The 23284-nt window shown below is 40.2% G+C and overlaps 1 protein-coding gene across 1 annotated transcript in view; it reads right to left on the bottom strand.

Annotated features, from left to right (window-relative positions):
• Positions 1-3884: 3884 nt before the first annotated feature.
• Positions 3885-23284, bottom strand: part of SPSB4 (splA/ryanodine receptor domain and SOCS box containing 4) — a 90299-nt gene continuing 70899 nt past the window's right edge. The window contains exon 3 of the mRNA XM_056359064.1: positions 3885-5194. Within this exon, the coding sequence (XP_056215039.1) occupies positions 5067-5194 (128 nt within the window). The 3' untranslated portion in view covers positions 3885-5066. The remainder of the gene's footprint in view (positions 5195-23284) is intronic.

Here is a 23284-nt window from a genome sequence, read left to right as displayed (position 1 = left end):
AGCAATAATGACAGAGCAGCTGTGCTCTTTGCCTAGAAGTTAATTCATTAAGTTCCAACAGGACAATATGTGGAACAGGGTGCTACTCTGTATGACTGCAGAGTCCAAGGTCCTTCAGAGGTTTCTGAAGCCCATGCAGTCAGTGTAGAGCTTTGGGACGTTAAGTCTGTGCAACAAGAGTTTAGTGGGGAAGATATTATTTAAGCTTTAAATATCAACGTTAAACACCTGGTGGCAGTGGAAGCATGAACCACTTTTTTTCTTACCCTGTGAATTTACTTGCATTCTATAGTGGGGCTAAACAAAACAATAACAACACAAAAAGAAGTTAAATCCTTAGAGAAATGCTACTCTCTAGAGCTCTGCTCCTTTGTTCTCTGACCCCACCCACCGTACATTCAAATCTGCTTCAATATACCCTCCGTAGGGTGTTCTGCTTTCTAGCAGATGCTCCAAATCATACTTATTTTTAGACACTGCCTGCAGAACACACCGAGTTCTTCTCTGAATAAACAGTTGCAAACTCAAGACAAAAAAAATAAAGAAGGGGGGCATTCAGGCTGATGTGTGTTGCATATTACTCATGGCTCTGTGTCTACAGAGAACATTTCCCAAGGAGGAAGGAGGTTTTTTGGTGTCTTTTTGAATCAAGCAAACAAAGGATTTCCACTTCGTGATCACCAGACATTCTTTTGTGAAATAAACAGGAATGGATAAAGATCCTACATTCCTTTAAGTATACAGAATAAAAACCGCTGTGAGATTTTAAAGGTTTATAAATGAAAAAGCTTTTGAAAATCATCATCAAGGAGCCAAAAAGTCTAGCTTCCCCTTTGAATATCACTCTCAGCCTGAACTAGACACACTTTTTCGTTCCACTTTCTCACATCTACCTAACTACACTTGCCAGCATGTTTTGCCAAATTAGAAAAACTGCTGCAGAAACCATCTGCTTGACATTGCTTACATATAATAAAGTATCGCTCAATACAATGTATTGGAAATGTTTGGAGATCTTTACATGGGAACCAAAAGCAGCAGTGCTGACTCGGACAGATCTCCCGCTGATGTCAGTGGGAATTGTACCTGAATGAGTACTGCTGGCTCTGATACAAAGCTTGCTACATGGCGATTGCCGCTGACTGACGTGAGAACATATGGTCATAGTTTAGTTCCAACTGTAATGGAGATGAGAAGGAAGTTTTATAGCATTCCTGGCTTGCTGCTCTTTTATAACTATCAGAAACACTCACATGACTCGTACATAGCTGCTTCCGTTAACAGTTTTTCCCAGCTTCAAGCGAACACTAAGAAACTCACGAAGTTAGATCCTACCTCAACAGGAAGAGTTTGAGTCTATCTGTTGAGATACAAACCTGAACACCAGAAAGCCTACATGCGAAGTCTAAACCGAGACTTCACAGTTTCTCTACAGATTATATTACATTACCTCTGGATGAGAACGCAGACATTTCAACACATTTCCCTTGGCCCAATATGGAGCAGAAACAAAGTCTTCACAGCACTGACTTTGCCAGCCTAGTAGAAGGGATACATGTGACAGCTGCTATACCAAAGGACAACAGCTTCTCAGATTTGACCCCAAATTTACATGTTGTGAAACAAGAGCTTTAGTAAATCTAAAAGCTGAGACTGTCAATGAGGTTATAGCAAGTGCAAATTGTGATCACGACAACAGCACCTCTAGGTGGGTAAATCAAGACCCTTCCCTCACAAGAGCTGCAGAAGGATGAAGAATGGAAATCTTGAAAAAGAAATGAAGGGACACCATGATATATCCACAAGTCTTAACCACAGTTCTAATAGAAGGGATTCTGCATTTTTGGTACCTCCTTGGAAGGGGTCATATTAGAGATCCAAATCCCCAAAAAAGTAGGTGAAATACTTTCTACTGCAACCCACTAATTAGCATGCACCCATCACAAAGGTCGCAATTTGGCGGCAGCTCCCAGGAACGTGCCCTGTTCTTTTAAATATTACGGTTAAGACTCGTGTTTTGCTTTGAAAAGTTTCTATTGGCCTTGGTTTACCAGCCGTACGAAAACTTCCAGATCATGTCTAGAAAAGCTATACTCCTTTTGCTCAGGCGCAGGGATACAAAAGCTGAAAATAATCACATCTATTGTCTATTTCTTCGTGTGATGAAAGTCAGAAGCAGCTGGAAATTAAAAATAAAGGTGCAAGAGAGATCTTACTGCAAATCTTGTAGTACAGCTTTGTAGTAAGTAATCACCCCCTCTGTTAGACACGTCTGAGCATAGACTTCTGGGCAGGTATCTTGCTGCATTTAGGTTTCCAGGACAGAGGGACTGAGAAGTTTCAGCTGCATTGGTTGAAGAATGATTGCAACTTAGTGTTTGACCTCCGTTTTGGGCAAAAGCCAATGCACTGCCATCTTTTAATTAGTGCTCAATTCACTCCTAAAGCAGACAGTAAACAGTGTTTGCATTCCAGGAGAGCCAGCCTTGAGCATCCATGTCAAGAACGTACCACCCAGGCTGGAGTTCCACAACAGAGAGGAGACTCTTGATACATTCGGTGAAGAGGTACACTGACTACATGCTTAGCCTCAATGCTTGACTCATTTTTACCAGCAATACAGATGGGCACTGTGGTTTCCCTATAAGCCCTCCTGGAAAAGAATCTATTCACAAAGGGATGGGTAGTAGGAACGCTGAAGTATGGCTAATATTCTCCATGGTACACCCTCCTTACAAAAATTCTGTGGACCAAGAAACTTTGACCCCCAAAGGAGGGCCCTAATCTCACATGAAGGGGTGTATCTACCATCCACAGCATCACAGCATGCAATTAGGGAAAAGTAAAAGAACAAATCTATCACTCCTGTAAAATTAGCACTCCTGGAAGGCAGCAAAGTGTTAGGAAAAAACCTGTTTGAAAGTTAAACCACTAAAAAGCTGTTAGCCTGTGCCAAGTGAAACACCAGAGAAGACAACACTTAAACAGTTGTGTCACTGCAGTTATTGAAAGGAACATGAAATCTAGTTACACACAGCAAAACTGATTTTAGGAAATGCTTACCTACAACGGACTTCAGTGGTGGAAAAATAAGGTCTACCAGGATTACTATGCCATTCCTGAACAGCTGCTTACCTTGCTTATGAAAGATCACTTGACTTAGCTATATTTTCCTTTCGAGTGTGTTACCTTTGTATCTCCTTCTTCCTACATACCTATAGAGACAAAAGGTTTAATATTAAACAAGCGGGAAAAGTAAGAAATACAGATCACAGCTGTAATTTCTTCCCCTTTGCAAGACTGAAGTAACGAATACAGTTAATGAAATGAAAGCAAGCCCAAAAGTAAGTTGATGCTGAAGCAAGCATCAACTTTGATAGTCAAGTTCAGAGAAACAAATACTTAACTGTTGACATCCCTGTGTTACCTTGCTCTTGTTGTTTCCAGTCTTGCTGTGGTGTTGTACCTTGTTTATCTCATGTTTCTCTTTCCCAATTGAAACTGTAATTCTGTTCCTTGGGGTGACAGAGAAGGGCAACCATCTGCCGTTCAGTGGTTGTGCCTGTATCATCAGTGCACAGCAGTCAAACTTCAGCCTACCTCAAAAGCACGGAGCCTTAAAGTGCAACTTTGCAAAAAACTGAGGTTTTGTTTAGAGGAATCTAGCCAGAATTGTGTTAAAAGCAAGAGTACAGCTATATTCTGAGCAAGTGGGACAAATCAGGAACCAAACACATTGCCCACAGTGTTGCTCACACGTGAACCCAAAGCAGCAATTTGAAAGAAGTGCTGAACACAAGCATTTGCAAAGCTGCAGGAGGAACTGAACTTCAACTCTGTATGCATTGCTATGTTATTTAACACTTCATCAAAGGAGACAAGAGTTTTGTTTTGGACAGTAGACTTTATTAGAAATTTTCTCCTCATTCATCAGTAAATTCACATTAAAATATGCTGAAGGCAGCTCAGTCTAAATATTTGACATCCTGCCATAACAACAACTTCCAGTTTAAAAACTAGATAACTGATCAGGCAGATAACTTGAAACATGTAAGAAATGCAAATAGAAAGCAGCATCTTAAAAAATGGGATGAGCCTGAAAAATTAATACATTTCAGGTGGAGTTGGGGAAAAAAACCAAAATCAGTCACCCCAAGATGGGAAACAGTTAAATGAGAACTCCACAGACTCTAAACAGTTAAATAAACATTATAACCACACATACATTAAAAAGAGAACCAAGTACTTAGAGTTCATACCACATAAAAATTATAAATTTGTTCAAATAAAAAAAGTGACAAGCTTTCTAAAATACAAATATCCTAAATTCTTGGGATAGTGAACACTTTGTTACAAACTGCAGAACTTTGGAGGGACTAGATTTGGTCTTGCAAACAATGAACTGCATCTTACTGTTACCACATCCAAAACCTGATCTTTCTGACACATATACCGTTTTTTTTCCTCTTGTATTTTTAAATCACATATTCTTCTTCTAGACAATACTCTACTTTTTTAAATGTTAGAACTTTTAGATATTATAGGCCTGATTATGTTGAGTGCTGAACACTTAAAGCTCTCAACAACTCTGCATATCAAAGGCAAGGTTTAAATATTTTTTCAAAAGTTACTGTCAAGATTTTTCTTTTGCTAATTTATTTTTATCTATTGGGGTGAGGTGTAGCAGAGAGAAAGAAAAAGGAAAAAAAAAATCACATTACTGAAAAATTCTCTGTCCTGTATGACAGTGGATCTTGCAGGTCTGATTTTCTATTGGCATTGACCAGAGGCAACAAAGATAAACCAATATGAGAGATGAGAATAATGGCCTTCAGGACTGTAAACACAACAGGCAACAGATAATACACAAATCTCGATCAAATCAATGTTTTCACATTCTTTAGTAGTCCCCCACAGTGATCTGCTTTCACTGGTTCAGAAAAAATATATATTAAAAATTAAATAACACTTAAGTGTCCATCACGAAGATTTATATTTTGCTGTAAACAATTTTCTGCCATTTGCATTGATGTAGTCCAAAGTGAGGCCAGAGGGTTCTAGATGTCTTATTGGTACTGTAAATAATTTTTCAGAGAGAGAGGCAAAGGTAGAATTTCTATATCATGCAGGCGGTCTCTGCCAAGAGCAAAACGAATTGATCTTCGGCACAAGTCCATTAAAGGCAGGGGTTCCGCTGAAAAAAATAAAAGAAAACAGAGTTAATTTTTCTGCTTCTCCATTTACAAGCAATGTTTTATTTATTAATGTAGACTCTGTTTTGTATTAAACAGTCATAAAGATAGTAATGGTATTGTGAAAAACCTGACAATCATGAGGCAATTAAGAGAATCAATAGGAGCACAGACAGAATTCTATGCATTTCACCCATAGTAAGTGACTGTAAAGTTTCGGACTGAACTTCCTTATCTGTAAAGCTTAAAATAATAATCTAGACGCACTCTTCAGGCCTACCAAATCGCAGCATAAGAAGTTAGAAATCTGGAAATGCAATAACGAGACAAAGAGCCCCTACTTTGTTTCTAACACAGCATTTGTCATGTGTTAATGTGAACTACACTGGCAACTTCTCTTTACTTACCAGTTCCTTCTGCATCTTCGGAACTGGAAATGGTACTTAAAGGGTAACCAAACCACTCATCAAACACTGCTTTTCCTGCAACACCCTCTTAGCCTTTCTTTCTAGGAAGTTCATTGGAAGCAAAAAAAAGATAAACAAAAACAACCTCAGAAATCTAGAAGAAAATTAACCTCTTCCTCCATGAATAAATTAAGGGAAGAGGATTTAGCTGACCAGAAAGCAGGGAGGGTGTTCTCATATATACACAAACACCCCCAAAATAAGCAAAAAACATCTGTAGATGCTCTCAGTTTAACAGAAGTGCATTAACCATCTGTGAGAAACGTCTGGCTGATAACACTTAAGACTGGAGGCCCAAAACCAGTGGTCTGTAGCATCTCAAACCATCTCACCCCTATATCCCGCCCTGGCCTGCGGAGCTCACACAGAATTGCAGGAACCATCATTGAATTTGCATCTAGCGGTAGCATGAAGGACCTCTGTGGCTGCAGAGCCGGTTACAGCTATCTGCAAGAACAACTTTAACCAGATGGATTTGGTTACACATGTTGGTTTAAAAGGGTAGGTGCTTAAAAGACTACAGGAAACACTTCCTCTTTACATGATAAAACAGTAGTAGCCTTTAAAACCTTACTAGGACTTCAAAATGGAGAAGGGAAAAAAAAATCATGTGCCTATATTATATTAATAACCTTTTATAAACTTGCCAGATCACTTACAAATGCTCAACACTGCACAGCACTCAGTGTTTTTATCTAGAGTTCCTTCACAAGCCACAAGTTGATTTCCAAAAACTACGTTAACCTAAACAATCGTTTATCTGAATCTATTTCAACTTGAAAAAAATCATTACAAAGCACAAAATATCCAATTTAAATTGGCTTTATATGCTAGAACTGTCCGCTCTGGTGACACACCACTGACTTAATGGATTTTCCATCATTTATCCCAGCATCACAATTGATCCGTATAGTCCACAGTTCACTACGGTGTTTCCCAAAAGCGTCTAGCAGAAAAGCTTAGAGAGCATTCTGTTGTACGCTAAAAGACTAGAAAGCTTATTTTACTTTATAACCACTTCAGTGACTCAGATATGGAGTCTACTTCTCTGTAAAAATCCACTTAATCTGTAATATTGTCTATTAAAAGATTAAATAAAAAGTGACCTTACATTCCAGTAATAAAGTAACATTTTCTATACATTGGTGATCTTAAGTTTTTATTTTCACATACCAGAATTATGACCGTTAAATCTTAAGGGATGGAGCTGTAAAATTTATCAACCAGGATTAATAAATTGGAGCAAAAATAGCTCATGAGTTCCAGGACACAGAATACACCACATCTTACAAGTCTTACACCATAAACAACAATTTTCTGAATATCTTCCCAAAATCTCTGAGGTCCCATTAAGAAGATGTAAAATAAAGACTAAGAGTGTTTAAAGCCATTAACTGACCATGTGGTCCTTTTTTTTTTTTTTTTTTTTATTCCCCTAGACAAAGGAGTATGTAAAATGTAGCCATCTGTGCAGCCAGGCACAGAGTTAATCCTAAACTTCAAAATACAATTTAAGAAAACATTAAAATATATTTCAAGTTGAAATTCTAAATAATGTCTCCTGTCTCACTTCTTCAGGGAATTTTCAAATGCTAAAGAAAATGCCCCCAAGTGTTTGCAACAGCTGCTAAATTACACGTACTGAATGTGGTTTTCCAACTTGAAAATTTAACTAAACTCTTTTCCCTTTTTCTATCCAACTGCAGTTCAGATCTACAATAAATTTAGAACAGGCTTGTCCTACAATACTAAATAAAAGTTATATTTTCTGGGCTTCTGGCTGTAAGAACTTGAGGAAAAGTTGTCATAACAGCACTTTAAGTAAAAACATTTTTGCAGCTGTGAATAGTCCTAAATGATCAAAAAATAAATTCAGAAAAAGAAATAATCTTATTTTTCAAATTAGTTTATGGGATAAATGTAAAACTTTAAAATTAAAGACCAGCAATATTCAGGCAGCCTAACTCAACAGAAGCATTATTCAACATTTGGTATATACCTTAAGGCGAGCACTCTCCCATCCATCGCATTGCACATTTTTAGTAAGTATTTTACAAAGGAGGATCGTTCAGAAAAAAGTTTAGAAGCACAAGTTAGGTTCTGAAAACCGGACAAGTTCCAGCGGGAGGCACTGGGATTAATAAGGGGGAGACAAAGTACAAAGATGATGCAGACCTTTGGTGCTGTGCTCTATGGCAGCCCGGAGTGCTCCTCAACTCTGCCATCTGGGGTCACCCCCCGAGCACCCTGCCCTGAAGCTAAGACAGGCTCAGCCGTGCTCCGATCTCCAGGCCCTGGGCTAGGTGGGTACCATTCTGTGCCCCAGCAGGTCCCCTGCCTTGGGAACCGGCAGGGCAAAGGCGTGCCGGAGTGCCATGGCCTGCAATCTAGACGTAAGCAAGTGGGAATTTCAGAGATGCTTTAACATTCATCAGGTGCCAGTATCTGGCGCGCAGCCTGGCTGCCATATCTGGCACTCACGCCGCGTGCCAGGCCCCGCTGTGCCCCCACTGCTGCTCCGATGATTCTCCAGTTGCATTTCCCACACTGGAGCTCAGAGAGGGGGAACTGGGATGCTGTTAGCACAGCACAGCGTGCTGGTGAGGAAATGGACTGCTGCAAAGAGGTTTGCTCATCATCTGTTGTAACGGCTGAATCGTTGTCTTTCACACACAATGGAATGAAACTGGAGCGTTCAAGTCTCCCAGAACATGAACTACTCATTTTGCTGAAGTTCTGCGACCTCTAATAACGTTCTTGCCATTAGAAAAAGGAGGAATGAATTGCTCAATTGGAATGCAAAATACACATGCAAACACCAAAAGGGCTGCAGGTTTTCAGAAACAAAAATACCACAAGTAGCTCAGCCCTTTCAGAAAGGAAACGTTCAACCATCCCAAGTATATATTGCTGTGCACCCCACCTAAGACACACATGTAGACTTGATGTATCCAAAACACTCAACAGCACACCCAAACATTTCAAACAGCATTGTCAAACTGCTATTTTAATTTGAGATCATACAAATGCTGAGGGTAGTCTAATAATGCAAGAGATAGGCAGATGAATATTCTGAAGACACACAGTTAGCTGTAAGTTTGGCTACTGAAAAAGTCTTTCTTTCACATTAAATATTTACCTTTGAAAAACTTTAAAATTCAGGGTTATTAACTGATTGTCAGAACATCTCACTCATTAGTATACCTAATATGCATTGTAAGTGTTGCATTTTTAGAATAAAACACAACGGAATGAAACTGGAGCATTCAAGCCTCCCAGAACATGAACTACCCATTTTGCTGAAGTCCTGCGTCTTCCAATAACGTTCTTGCCATTAAAAAAAGGAGGAATGAATTGCTGAGTTGGAATGCAAAATTGTAAAGAAAACATGATTCACAAGAATGACTCTTTATATTAAATTTCCAACCAGGCTAAGAAATTCAAAGTGAGCCACTCTGGGGCAAGGCAGCAAGCTTCGCAGCGGGAACCCAGCGCCTCCTCCCAGGCTCCAGCAGAACTCGTATCATGGGTTTACTGTAGATGGGGCAGTTCTTATCAAGTTGCAAGGTAAGTGGAGCTCCTATATTGAAAATGCAACACTACTAAGTATTTTCATTTTCCATGCCTGATTTTACACCCCCACCCCCCAAGCACACACCCCGTTTCCTGCGTGTAAATTTGCATACATGGCCTAATATGCTTTTTCTACTGCTGTCTCTAAGTTAGCACCTTCCGGAATGCAATCACAGTACTGTATTTGCTTGTTTTTCACCTTCAAAATATCCACAGAGAAAAAAACACAACTACAGCTTGGTGGGTAAGAGATGAACTGAGCCTCGGGCCATCTCCTGCCACCTTCCTGAATGTACCTTAAGGAACAGTCTGCTCATTTAAAGTTTACTATGAAACCTCTTGACCCAAAATTAGCTCCTCACAACTGTCACATTACTGAAAACTATTTTTCAAGAGGAAAAAAAAAAAAAGTGAGAAAGTAGTACTGTTTAGTTTATGTGGCAACGTTTAATCCCTGTATCTCCCAGTTTTTTACCAGCAGTTTACAAGCAGGCCCATTTAAAAAACCCAGCTAAGCAGCAGACCTTTGCTTCTGTTCCTCAGCAGTATCCGCAGCAGGCCCACCGCGGGTCCCCGAGTGGGGTACGCTGTCACAGACCTTCCATTTTCCCTACGCAACGGTTACACACACACCCCGACACCTGCACCCCTGGGAGCCGGGGCAAGGCACAACAGCTGCTCACCTTACGTAGAGCTGCATTTCACCAAGCGGTGTAAAAAATAGCTGCAATAGTTACTTAATGTAACAGCAAAGAGCTTAAAAATAGCTTACATAGCTATTCAGTAAATTAATTTTAAATAGCTATTTAGTAGCCACTTAGCTATTGATAACACAGAATAGCCGTGTTTATGTATCTGGATTTATTTGTTTTAATGTTATCACTGACAGTTTAAGGACAAAGGCAAAGAAATGTTTGTAACTAGAAATAACTATGTGCTCATGAGCATTTCCGCAATAAATATGCATCTGCGATAGCAATTTGCACATCATTACCAGCTGAAAAGTTCATTTAATTTTGGCGACCTGTAGTTATTTAACAATCCGACACTCCAACAAGACTGCCTCATCTTTGTAAACAGGCTTTTATAGTTGAGATACTAAAGTCATTTAGGATCCAATAACACTAAATGTTATTAACTGCGATGTTACATAAGGCTCATACCAAAGAGCAGCTTTCAGCACACAACAGTTGTTTGCCAAATGACAATATCAATTTTTAAAAGAAATTTTTAAAGCTTTAACAGCACATAATGTTCATGGCCTTCACTAGCCTATGAGGAGCATATTTTTATCTCATTTGATAAAACCAGAGCTGTCTGAGGAAAAAAAAAAAAAAAAAACACACAACAAAACCAAACAAACCACAATCAAAGCAAAATTAAAGCTGATTGAAAAACAAAGGGAGTTTTTGCGAGAATCCCTGTAACCAAAAATTTTTGTTAGTTATTTTATAGGTCTACCTAAGATACCAAATTATCTTATCTTTTGATGTTTTTGGCATTAAACGTATTAAAAAGCACTTCTATTCAGCGATTCATGTTGCTGATCCCAACTGCCGTCAGGCAGGGTGGGAGCAGGGAAGAGGGAGGACACAGCGGTATGAGACAGAAATGGAATCACACATCATTACAGATGTGGACGCCATCTCCCCAGCCCCAGCTCTGCTGTGCTAGCAGTGCCATGCGGGAAGAGCCAGCTCATTTACAAGGCAGCACAACCTTTCTTGCCCCAGAATGCTCATCACCCGGCAGAGGAGCGAGGTGACGCAGCGCCGCCTCAAGAACAGAGAAAAAAGTAACCTCTTGCAAGAGCAATACATGCCTGGTGCACCGACAGTGGTCTTGGAAACGAGGAAAATGAACAATGCACTTGTTCGTATCCTACCTGGGCACAAGGTTTTCTATACAAGTTACCAGGCTGTCGGTACACGCGCACTAGGCTATTGCCTGGCTTCCCGTTCTGCCCTCTCCACTTTCCCACCAGCATCACTCCGGTTCCTGCCCTGCGCTTCTTTTGATCTCGGCAAAATACGAGATTCAACAGTCATCAGCATCTTTAGAGGGATGGCGTTCCCATAAGAGTAACCCTCTGTCACAGAAAGGGGATCCAACACAGACCCGAGGCGACCCTCAGACTGTCCCTGTTCTGGTGGGGACATGAAGCAGGTGGGAAGGGCAAGCTCCCCCCACGGCTCGTGACCGCTCTGCTACCCCACACCTACCCCTTCCAATGGACAATCCTCTGTCCCCTGTCAGGCTGCTTGAGGTCCCGCTGTACTCCAGACTGCGGCACATTTGGGTTTTAATCCTTTTTCTTGATTTTTTCCCCCTTCCTCCAGGTATTAAAACACCTGCTAAGGAGTAATGTGGCCTAAGTGTTTCCATTAGGATGATTTAGGGTATACAGAAATTTGTAACTGCCATTTAATTATCACATAGAATAAACATACAAATACACATAAGCCAGGAGTTTTCCTTCCAACCTTTCTGCCAAAGCTTAATGATTGTTCTAATTTTATGCATTGCAGGCCAAGTTCTTTCCCCCACATAATACGATACATAAATACACCCCCTGTGACTTATTTATGGCTTCCCTGATGCAACTGATGGAAAATTTGAGTTGTGTTCCTTAACTGGCACAATCTAGAGAAAGGAAATTGCAAATAATATATTAAAGAACATAGGCTTTGACCAATCATAAAAAACGCTAATAAATCTCCTAACAGCAATGAAAATTCAGTCAAAGGATAACAGGATAAAAGAAATCACTTATCTATTTTTCCCACAGATGTCTTCCAGCTCTGCAGCCTACCCCAGCAAGCCATACACGTGAAGCACCTCAGAACAGCCCATTTTAATTACAGCTTAGGCGATCCAACAGAATCACCATTCTCAAGAAATCTGCAATTAAACAGGAACACCCTGGCTTTTCGAGCAAGGATTACTATTTCTCTCTAACTCCCATGTTTATCTCTCTATATCATGTTTATACCATGTAGGCTCTGGCAGCCTGCTACCAAACTTAGGCTGCCTTCGCAGAAGTTGCGTGTACAAAGCTCTGACATCCCCCGCCGCAGCTGATGCTGTTACGGGAGGCAGAGTGCACACACCCCCCTCCATCACCCCCTCCCACCCATGCAGCTTGTTCACATCCAGCTGGAAGCTATCGCACTCGCTTCTTCAAAAGCATAATGGGTGGCAGATGGTGAGATTTTTTCCAATCAGTCAAGGCTGATAAACAGCCACTGTGCCTGTATCAGTCAAGGCTGATAAACAGCCCCTGTCTCCAGCAGTTGCCTACTAGGACAAATAAAGCTTTATGTTGTACCACATCAGCACCTTGCCTTTAGCAGACAGGGTGGGGATGTAAAAATACAAAAATAACACAAACATCCCCCTATGTCTGAGCTAAGCCATATCCCACAAAGATTTGGTACTTGAAATTAAATATGCTAAAGGGAGAAAGGAAGGCCAGAAAGCTTGAACAGAGGGAAGGAGTCGGGTAAAACTTGCCCCCTCCTCCTCTTCATGTCTTGTGCTGGGCTGGGGGGATTGGTTTAGATACCTTTGGCTTTGAAGTGTTAATGCATTTAAGTACAGTTTAAAACTTCAAATCGAGGACCATTTAGCAGAATTAAGCTGAAAACCAGCAATCGGATATTCTGCAGCATTATTTGTTTTCAGTTAATGCTCTCCAGCTGTGCTTGCTTGAGAGAAGACTTGAAAAGCAGAACAGAATGAAAACAAACCAAAATCAAACCCAAAAGCCAGTGGCCTCTTGATAGGGGTTTGATAAAGAATCTGTCATTTGAGCATGAGTATGTGTCTCCCTGGATTTCTCTTTTGTGTTTCAGTGTTTGCAATCTCCTACAAAGAAGACACAAGGCCTGGACAATTGGTCCCAACTCATAAGCACCAGAGCACATGCCTAAATCCAAAAAATTCAACACAGGCTTCAAATTTATTCCTAAAGATTTCAATTGATTAGACATAAGCATATGCCTAAACATGTTTTTTGAATCATATTGTTTATAGGAGTGTTCTTCCTAGGGAAGCGATTTGTCTGTGTACATCTGTAGGGAGACTATATATATAGTGTCATACACATACGTATCTGTAGAAACCCTCTTCTGAGGCGCAATGTGCTCTACATTTCTTACCCTTTAGGTGTGTTTATGATCCACCTATAACAGGCCCTAGATCAAGTACATTTAATATGTAGAACAGGAGCAATACAAAGTCTGGCCCAAGCTGAATCTACAAGCAAACTTCACTGTGGAAACTTTCCTGAAAAACTTCATTTTCTGTATTACAACAGCTAATTTAAATGAACACATGCATTATAATAATTCAACTTCCAGTAACAAAACACATAAAAAAAAATCACAGGTATGACATATTTGAAAGCATTTTAACACACTGTTTCTCCAACCTACAGATTACTGAACCATACTGCTTACATAATTCAGAAGCTGTGAAGGCAGATTAATAGTTTTATCAGTGAACTAATAAGTTTTTGTAAAAAGGAGCAAAGCCCTATCATAACCTGGTTTTGTTAGAGCTCGATGGATTTGCATGCTGCCAGAGAGCCAGCGAGAATGGTGGCCACTGCCCTGCGGAAAGAGGAAGCACATGTACGATTTCATTCCCCGTGTGCATCAGGAAAATGCAAATAGGATGAGCTGGAAAGATTCGCTTTCAGGCCTTGATTTGTTTGTTCTTCTCCTCCTCTCAAGCAGTTCCACAAAACAACTCTTTGCTTAATTCTTGAACACAGTACGAAGGTAAATTGAGACAGTGACTTCAGCAATGACCTAGATGTTCTGGAGTAGAAAAAACACCTAAATATACGCTCTTTAAAACCAACCAACAAACAAAAAAAGAAGTACTTGACATCAGAGAGGAGCCTAAGCTACAGCCTGAGGCTCCTTAGCTCCTCCCAGCTCAAACCTCCCCAAGTTTAACATGGTGCAAATGACGATTTGGCTTAGATTAATCTTTAAGATACACTTTATAACTTTTGCTTTTAGAAACACATTTATCACCATTAAATTCAGCTTGTGTGCCAGGCCATAAAGAGGGAAGTTAAAATATATCAAGGTGAGAGAAGATTAAAGCTTGGATGAGAATTTCACTGAGTAGATGCACTGGCGTTCAAAGACGATGTTGTTCAGGAGTTATAGACAGATTTATAGGCAAAGTAGAAACAGAGAAAGTTGAAGGAAAGTTCAGGTTTCAAGGACGAACCACCACAGACAACTATTGCTACAGGAGTTCACACACTGCAAACAACATGCAACACGATGACTGCAATACACCAAAACAATTTCTCATGTTTTATCTGTTCATGAAATGTGCTTCATAAACGGGCATATAGAACACCCATGTACAGGCACACACCTGTAACAACCCTTATGGCCGTGAACAAGTTTTATTGCTCTGGACAGGGGATCAGAAAAAGATTTTAGGTGAATTTTTTTCCTATCCCTCAATCCATTGGTACATTTCTGCCTTAACAGTATTACAACAGATGGTATTTCTTGTTGGGAAACCTAATCATACTGAGTAAAATATTCTAAAATTCATAATTGTAAGTTTTTGCAGCTGTTCCTAAGCATATTTCTTATTTTTGGTTAAGATAATCAAGTACACGCACGAGAATGAGAGAATGAATGAATGAAAGAAAAAAGGAAATGCATGCAAGAAGACAAGATGTTGGAGCTACATGCTGAACCAGGTGGGTACCCGGTTGCCTGACTGCCCCATCCGCCCTTCTCCCACTGGCCTGTTTTATCTACTTGTTGCATTTTGTATGACATAGTAATTGCATGGGATGATGAAGTACATACACCCTGTCATCTTTCCTTGTACTGTGCCCTGCACTCTGGCACCTCACAAGAATTTCTAAATACTACCATACTAAAATAACACATGCTCGTTCAGGATTTCCGTTGCTTACAACTCACACATTCTCAGCAGGAATCTATCACGGTAGTTTTCAGTATGGGTGTTTAGTATTACACTAAAGTTATTTAGTTAGCAATTCAATTGATTTAAAGCATCTTCAGCATCACATTGCAGCTTTCTTCAAAGTTTCACCATATTGACAAGGCAACAGAACTGATGACTACTACTTTAATTAATACAAATTGTGCTGAGCTGTTTAAGACAATTATTATTTGACTACATTCCTCATATTATTTTTCTCAATTGCTTTAATTTAAATTACCCGGAGGCTCCAACAAATGCATATTTCCTCAAACCAAGTGAAAAAATGGCAGCAGTGTGACATTTAAATTGTAATGCAACTGTATACAAGCTAATGATCTCTACGGGAGACCCACAAACAGCAGACCTGACTCATCACTTTGCTACTCTAGTTTTGATATTAACAGAATTACATTGGAACAAATCTGGATCAATGATGCTGCAATTAGGCTCAATATAATGAATTCGATCCCATTAGTTTAGTACCACTTATATTTTCAATTTCGTGAAAGTAATTTTTTTCTTAAGTACCATAATCTTTATCAGCACAAAATGGGTACTGGAGGCAATGTGAATTATTTTCACACTGAATTTATGATTTGTCATCATTCCTGGTATGCAAACACAGCTGACACCCTCTGAAAACATTTCTAATGCGTTCACTTGAAACACAAATGCGCTCTCATACCCCAGGTAGAGCACACAGGGCTGCCTTTACTCACTATTGCTCAGGTCTTCTCATCACAAGCTCCTGTTACCACCTTTTATAACCTTGGCAAAACCCTTGTCTGAAATTTCACACAGCTGTGCCACCGCCTACAGCCGGTACTCCTGCCATGTTGTCTTACAAATGGTCCGGCCATTTTGTGAGAAAGCATGGAACGATGATTTCCATATTATGCATTCCTACAGCCACCGCACGTGGTGTTATCACACCCCGAACCTCAAGCACCAGCATAAAACCCACTGATGGGAAGGGAGAGGTGAGGGGGTAGGTAGGCTAGGAATGGTTTGCCACTAAAGTGACTTTTCCTGTTCCTGGAAGCATGGGGGGATCCAACATGATGACAGAACATTAAGACTCACACACACACACACCCCCCAAAAAAAAAACAAACCCAACCAAGAAAAAACACCAAAAACACACTAAAACCCCCTGGGATTTCACATGGGTTTACTAGAATCCGACAGCTAACTAGAGTTTTGCTCACACTGAATTTCTTCATCTCCAGGGCAGCATTACTGTGCAGAACTTTCCTGTACTGGGTCCTACTGGATACATGGACAGCAGGAGCTGTACTCCTCACAACACTGCTTAAAATATTTGGGGAACTAGGCCTGCAGTGGCATACCATGGCTCCTTCCCCATCCTCCTCCAGCTCACCAGATCCAGCTCACACATTTCCTTTGGACCTCTCAAACTAAACACGATGACTCTTCCCCCAATGGAACTGGCTTGCTGTTCCAAAGAATTCAGACACAAAGGGAAGGGCAGCAAGAAGTGAGACTGGGTGAGCTTTCACCCCAGCCCTCTCCTCCTCACACACCTCCCAGCTTCACGCTTGGTCCTTCTGTCCTCGTGCTTTGTGTCACCCACTCCCAGTTTTATGACCACCATCTGCACAGGGCATCACTGGTGCCAAACAAGATGAGCAGAAAGCCAAGCGCAGCTGAACCGCTGAGCAGTGTGGCCGCGCTCTGGAAGGAGCTATAAAACACTGTGAAGGGTCTGGGATTATGGCTTCTTGCTGATTCATTATCAAATACGCTCTGTCCATAAACAGCTTTTTCCAGCTCTCGCCACCCCCAGCTGCCAGCCAGCTAATGCAGTTGCACAGGTGTAAATGAAAGCATCATTTGGCCTGCGGAAAAGCTATTATGAACAAAGATTTATCTAGACTTTCAGATCCCAAAGTCAATCTGTAAGGCTGGCAATTAAAAAATTGCATTTGGGAACAACAAAGCAAAGCTGAGCAATTCCTTCACATCTTCAATGTACTTGTACGCATTATCTCTTTTGGAAAGGGAATCCCATCAACCCACTAATACAGCTGATTTCAAATACAAAACTAGAATGAAAGCAATTGAATAGGTAATACAATGCTTATAACAATTTGTACATGTTTGTCTTTTCAGATTCATGAAGAGATTCATCTTGAGGCACTCAGCTCACTACTATCTGTGTGTGTACATACACGTGTGTATATATATCAAGCACATACATACACACACATGCACAAGAACATGAAAGAGTACGAATACGAGCGAAACATTTGAATGATCCTCTCCTCCTTCCTGCACACACGTTTTATTTATTTCAGTGGCAGTACCACACCACGGAGTTTAGTGAGACAAAATAGCTATTGCTATTTGATTTTAGATGTCAAAGGGAAACAGACAAATGAGATGAAGCCATGAGCTGGAATTAATACTATTCTACTTACATTAAGATTAACGTTGTGATTAATAGCACAGAAAAAATATTTCTAGAATCCTACAATACAAAGATGTATAACAGTTTTAGTACAAAATATAAACTAATTTCAACACAGTTTTAGCTACAAAAGGATACATTTTCTCATCCTGACATTCACAGATATGCAGGTTAAGGTTTTCAGGAACAAGTGAGTTTATGCAAACCCGTACTTAGATATCAGAATAAATAATTTGATTCATTACAGTGTCAAGCAGGCAGCAGAGCTTAGTGAAGACAATAAAGCCACTTCCAGCCCCAAAAAAGGGGTGGCATTTTTTGTCAGTTTTTCCTTTGGTATTTTATTTACAGTTTGGGATATGGTAATTTAAAAATTACACATTAAGTTCTTCAATGGGAAGAATTATGGGCTTGTTTGGGGTGTGTGTGTCTTTGCTTTGGGTGGGTTTTTTATTATTTTTAATTAGTGGAGTATCAGTTTGATGCTAAATTTCCATTATGTTTTAATAGATTCGAGATAGACTCCTTTACTAACTATCAAGCCTTATATTTTGAACACTAATTTTTATCTTTTTCTTAATGTGATTACAAAAAGAAAAAGAAAAAAGTGAGAGACAAATATCAATCCCCTTTTATGCTTTTGTGGCATGCATAAACATATGTATTATTTTTATTTATATACATATATATAACTCCACTATGACTGTCGTCTTTTCAACCAAATCTTCCGATCTGTTAGATCATTTAAGTATGTCTAATTTTCTCCTCTTACTGGCTGTCTCCTTCCCTTTCTTCTCTGCTCCAAATCTCAAAACAGCCAGTGTCATTCAATGAACTGGGGTTTAAAAGCAAAAAGTCCTTCTAGCTGTGGGTCTGTAAACATCAGGCACAGCATATTTTGCTTTTTTTAATCCAAGATCTAGGTGACATTGGTGCAACAGATGAAATGCTACATTATCAAACCAAAGTCTTTAACTCGGTACTTAATCCGAAGTACAAACCCCCAAAATATTAAAAGCACATTCAGAATTACACACAGCACAAAAGAATGCTTCCCACCGAATTCCTTCTGCTCCCTGTCGACTCAGCCTTTTTCACTCCACCAGCATTGTCAGCAAAGCCAAAGGGAATTTTGCCAGGGTAAATACTGCTAAATGGGGTCCCCCATACACAGATATTTCACTTTCCCCAGTTGCCAAGTCATTTCTGATGTCAATCTGCCTGTAAGATGAAGTATATTATTTTGTTTCCAAGTACTCACAGTTTTGGGATAAACGCTAACCCCTCGGGCACAAGAATATGTCCATGCCATTTTGATGTCTTGGGTATTTCTTAACCAACTAAGTTAATCACATAAACAATGACCGAGTAAAAATCTACACACAGCTTTCCAAAATCATCCTTGGTAGGGGTGGGAACAGCCCCCGGACCAGACTTCATGGGGAGTGTTCCATTTAACCCATCCTCTAAACCCGACGCATTAGTCAGTTGTTTACTTTGGTTATGCTTTTACTCCCCTGTCCAGGAGAAGGATCAAGACCTTGTGCTCATTTTAAATCTCACTCAACCATACACAGAGCCAAAACCACAACTCCGAAGAAGCCTGCAGTCAAGCACTAGAGCAAGAAAACTTAAGGGTTTGGGGTAACCTGACCCACTCACGTAGCCCATTTCCCAAAGTGCTGATACTTGTTGTGCATCTCCTCCTTGTCCTTTCAAAAATCAGAAAAAATTCTTCAAAAAGGAACTCAAAAGTGCACCTCTTGTGCTCCTCCTGCCAATCCCCCACCTGGGAAGACTGGGAGATCAGGAGCCTAACCAAAACATTACTAACCCACAAAGACAAAAGCTACTCCAGAGCGGTAAGCACTACACCAAGATCAGTGGAAAAACATCGATGAACAAAGAAAAATAAAGGCTTCTTTCCTTTCTGCGTTACCGTTTTAAGTATTGTTATCAATACAAACCTTATACTTTACATCATCTCTGCCAGTAATGACATATTTGTATGTTGAACATCATGCATTTCAGATTCTGAAAGAAATCTTTTTATAATATATTCTTTAATTTTATTTACTGATGCAAATTCGGAATTCTGGGGTTTTACTACTTGGGGTCCTGGTACCAACTGAAGCATGTGTTTCACTGTCTCTAAAGTAACTTTCCAGCTTAGTAAAAAAGGGCAATATTTACATATTATTTCCTTTATCAATATACCTTCCACAGAGAAAAGCAGAGCTACATATTATTCATCACTGCCTTTCCCTTGTTAGGTAACACCAATTAAAACTAGCCTTCCAGGACATTCTTTACTTTAAAACATCAAAGCCAGGTGACAGTTGTGCAAAACTTCTGGACTTCTTGCCCATACAGCTTTGAACAAGAACTTCTAAGCTTGAGTAAAAACAATCTTCATAGAGAGCAACTTGGATCATTACTGGAAGCCCTCAGAAGAGTAAAAGTCACCCGCCAGACAACAGCAGACTGCAGCCCGTCTGGTCAGAATTCCAGTATAGACTAGGACACAGCACACTGCAGTTGTAACCTTCCATCACAGTAAGAAGACATTCCCAATAAACCGTTTGATCTACTTGTTTCTCAGATGCATCACATTTTTTACAAGCTAGTTGTGCATAAGACTTCTCATTTCATCAAATTCATGCTTGGGATGATCCATAGGGATTTATCAATTACCACTGACAGAAAAGGTCACAAAATTTTGCCTGTTCTAAACCTGTCTGTTCCTCTTCCGTGCTCAGTAGCCACTGCACGACTGAATCCTTGCTTTCAAATATGTAAAGCTCAATTAATTCTATCTGTGTTTTTCCTTACGGGCTTTAGCCAATTTTGATGAAAGATTCATCTTGGTCCCTTCAAACATGGATATCTCACAAAAACTGACTTCCTCTGAGGCTATTTAGAATATCTGAATGAAATCTCTCTTACTTTGGGAAGCACCTTAAGGAGACATCCTGGTTACAGAATTTTGTTAATGGAAAAGCATTTCCAAGGAGTCCTGAAATGAGAAAATGTTCCTAAATAAGAGCACATGGACTAAAAAAACCCCCACAGATCTAGAAACTTCAAAAGGCTGAGTTGATTGTTACTCATTAAATGAGAAACAAAGTTGGTTTCTTATGCAAGTGCCACTCTCTGGCAGTTACCATGTATCTTTTAAAGGCCTGCTCTGAAATTTTGTCTCCACAAAGTCTTTTCTAAAATCCATTCACCTAGCTTTTAAATATACTTTTTTTTCTTCATTATAGCAAGGTATTTCCAATGGTTCAGACTAAGATACTAATCTGCATGGACTTTAGCCTCATGCCAGGTTTTGCCATGCTCTGGGCAGCAGGAACACAGTTCTTCCCTGCACCACTGGAGTAAAACCACGTCCCTTCCCACCAGAATTCAGACCAAGCCCAGGACTTGCCGTTCCTCTTTGGACAAACACACCAGAGGGGGAAGGGAGAGGGACAGCAGGGGATTTATCAGTGGTAACAAAACATTTAGAGAAAGGACTCAGAGCAAGTCTACACGCCTTTCTATCTTCTGTAAGTTCCCAATGCTTAGTGACCCTTACATGCTGATGGCTCTCCACAGACTTCTGTGTTTCAGTGCTGTTCTTCCAAAGAGCTACTGCCTGCTTCATTCCTGAAAACCTGTTTCAAAGTTCTGGGTTTTGATGCTTCTTTTCCATTGCCTATCCATGCCAAAGCCGAGCTTCAGAGAAAATGAAGACAAACATCACCACATTGAAAGTTCTTATAGGGCAATTCCAAATTCATTTTTGGTTGAAAGGCAGCCACACTGACACCTGCCGTGCTTCAGCTTTCCTATTTTTACAAAACATGCCTCCTGGTCAAGATGGTACATTAGATACACAGTAATTACAACAATGAGGGCTGCAGATACACTGTTATTTTTAAACCCGTTGCCACACTGATGAAACACATCTGTAATAAATCACTAATCCACCACTAAAATTTTAGTATTGGGGTCCAAACTAATTATATATTTGTATGCACAAAGCAATCTAGAGCCCACAAAGCAGGGAAGTTGAAGGAACAACAGAGAAGACAAGAAGTAAGCAAACCAGCAGCTCTCTGAAGCCTCCGACTCCCTCCAGGATCCCTGAAAACTGCCTCTCACCCTGTGCAAGTTGCACTCTGCAGATGCCACACATGATCTTAATCCTGCAGAGCCTCAGTAAAGCTCCACCTACCACAGCATGAAACCAGCTCTTTGGGAACCTCCGCTCAAAGGAAGGTAAAACTAAGAGCTGTTATCAGAAATTCCAGTAGTAGCAATTCCCCCCAAGTGCCATAAACAATTCACGATGCTGGATGTTCGGTATTTTTTGGAAAATGTAACAACTATTATGCCCCTCCCCATCTATCATTTGTGAGAATTTAAAATATCACTTCAAAAAACTGAAGTTCATCTGATAAGGGCAAAACAGCACTGCTGACACAATGCCAGAATACATCTTATGCAAGTCTTCAACCCTGGCTTTCAGAAACAAGAATATATAAGCTTCCCGTTGCACCGATCTGACTCCATTCTCTCCAACAGGAAAAAGCTATTTATTACCGCTCAGTTACAAGCTTTCTGCAGCGCAGGGAGCCCCGGCCGGGTAGCGGTGCCAGCCGCCTTTGTCAGACAGCTGTGGCTCTGTTCCCAAAAGCACCAGCCAACCTCACTGGGTTAAGAGCACACGCTACATTTTTCACAGGGCTGTGGCCTGTGATGTAAATGAGGTTGCTCTCTAAGCCTGCCTTCAGAAAGCACTCTCAGGAACCCAGGTCAGCCATTTCCTCCTTGCAATCTCTCATTCCCAGAAGGAAAAAGAAAAAAACCTAAGCTTCCCTAGCAATAAGCATCTGCCAAGAAATTTTAAGAGTTCCCATCCAAACCCTCCTCCCTTTTCTTAAGCTTTCCATTTCTTGCTGTCTTTTAAATCACTCTGGGGAAATAGCATGGACTCTGAATGTTTAAGTTATGTTCTTAAATGGTAAACCATCTAGTTTTACTAGACTCTTTAAAATAAAATAGTGAGGTCTATCTGCAGAAGTGAAGTATATCTTGCTTTTTCTATATTAATTATATGTTACACGGATTAAAAGCCGCAGTAACAGGAAGTTAAACTAGCACTTATTATGGAAAACCTCTATATCTGAAAACAAGCAAATATCACAAGGGTGGAAGAAAGCTTTGGGGAATGCATCAAAATGCTACGCAAAGATTAGTTCCCTTGGCTCCAAAATACCTTGTCAAATAACAGCAAAATACTTTTTAAAAATTCAAATATAAGAGCATCTGACCTGTGGTCAGACAACAGGCAGTACCCTTCAAAATGCTGCAGCTCTGCTACAAGGCAGCAGGTACACTTTGTCCCCTGCAAGAGCTTCTCCTACACATACCTCCTCCAATTTTGGCCTGTGAGTATTCCTTCCTTTAGTAACAACCTCCTAATCACATTCTTTGTTCCAGGAAGGTTAAGAATAATGTACTGGAATGGTTTCCAAGTATTTACAGAAAGATGTTGTAGAAGGTAAGGAATAGCTTAAGTACAACCGAGACTGTGCATCGCTGATGGCGGTTTCTGCAGAAGCTGAGCATTTGGACAGGAC

The sequence above is a fragment of the Falco biarmicus genome, chromosome 13 (genome assembly GCF_023638135.1).
Source record: "Falco biarmicus isolate bFalBia1 chromosome 13, bFalBia1.pri, whole genome shotgun sequence".
NCBI lineage: Eukaryota > Metazoa > Chordata > Aves > Falconiformes > Falconidae > Falco > Falco biarmicus.
This window is presented reverse-complemented; position numbering and strand designations above follow the sequence as displayed.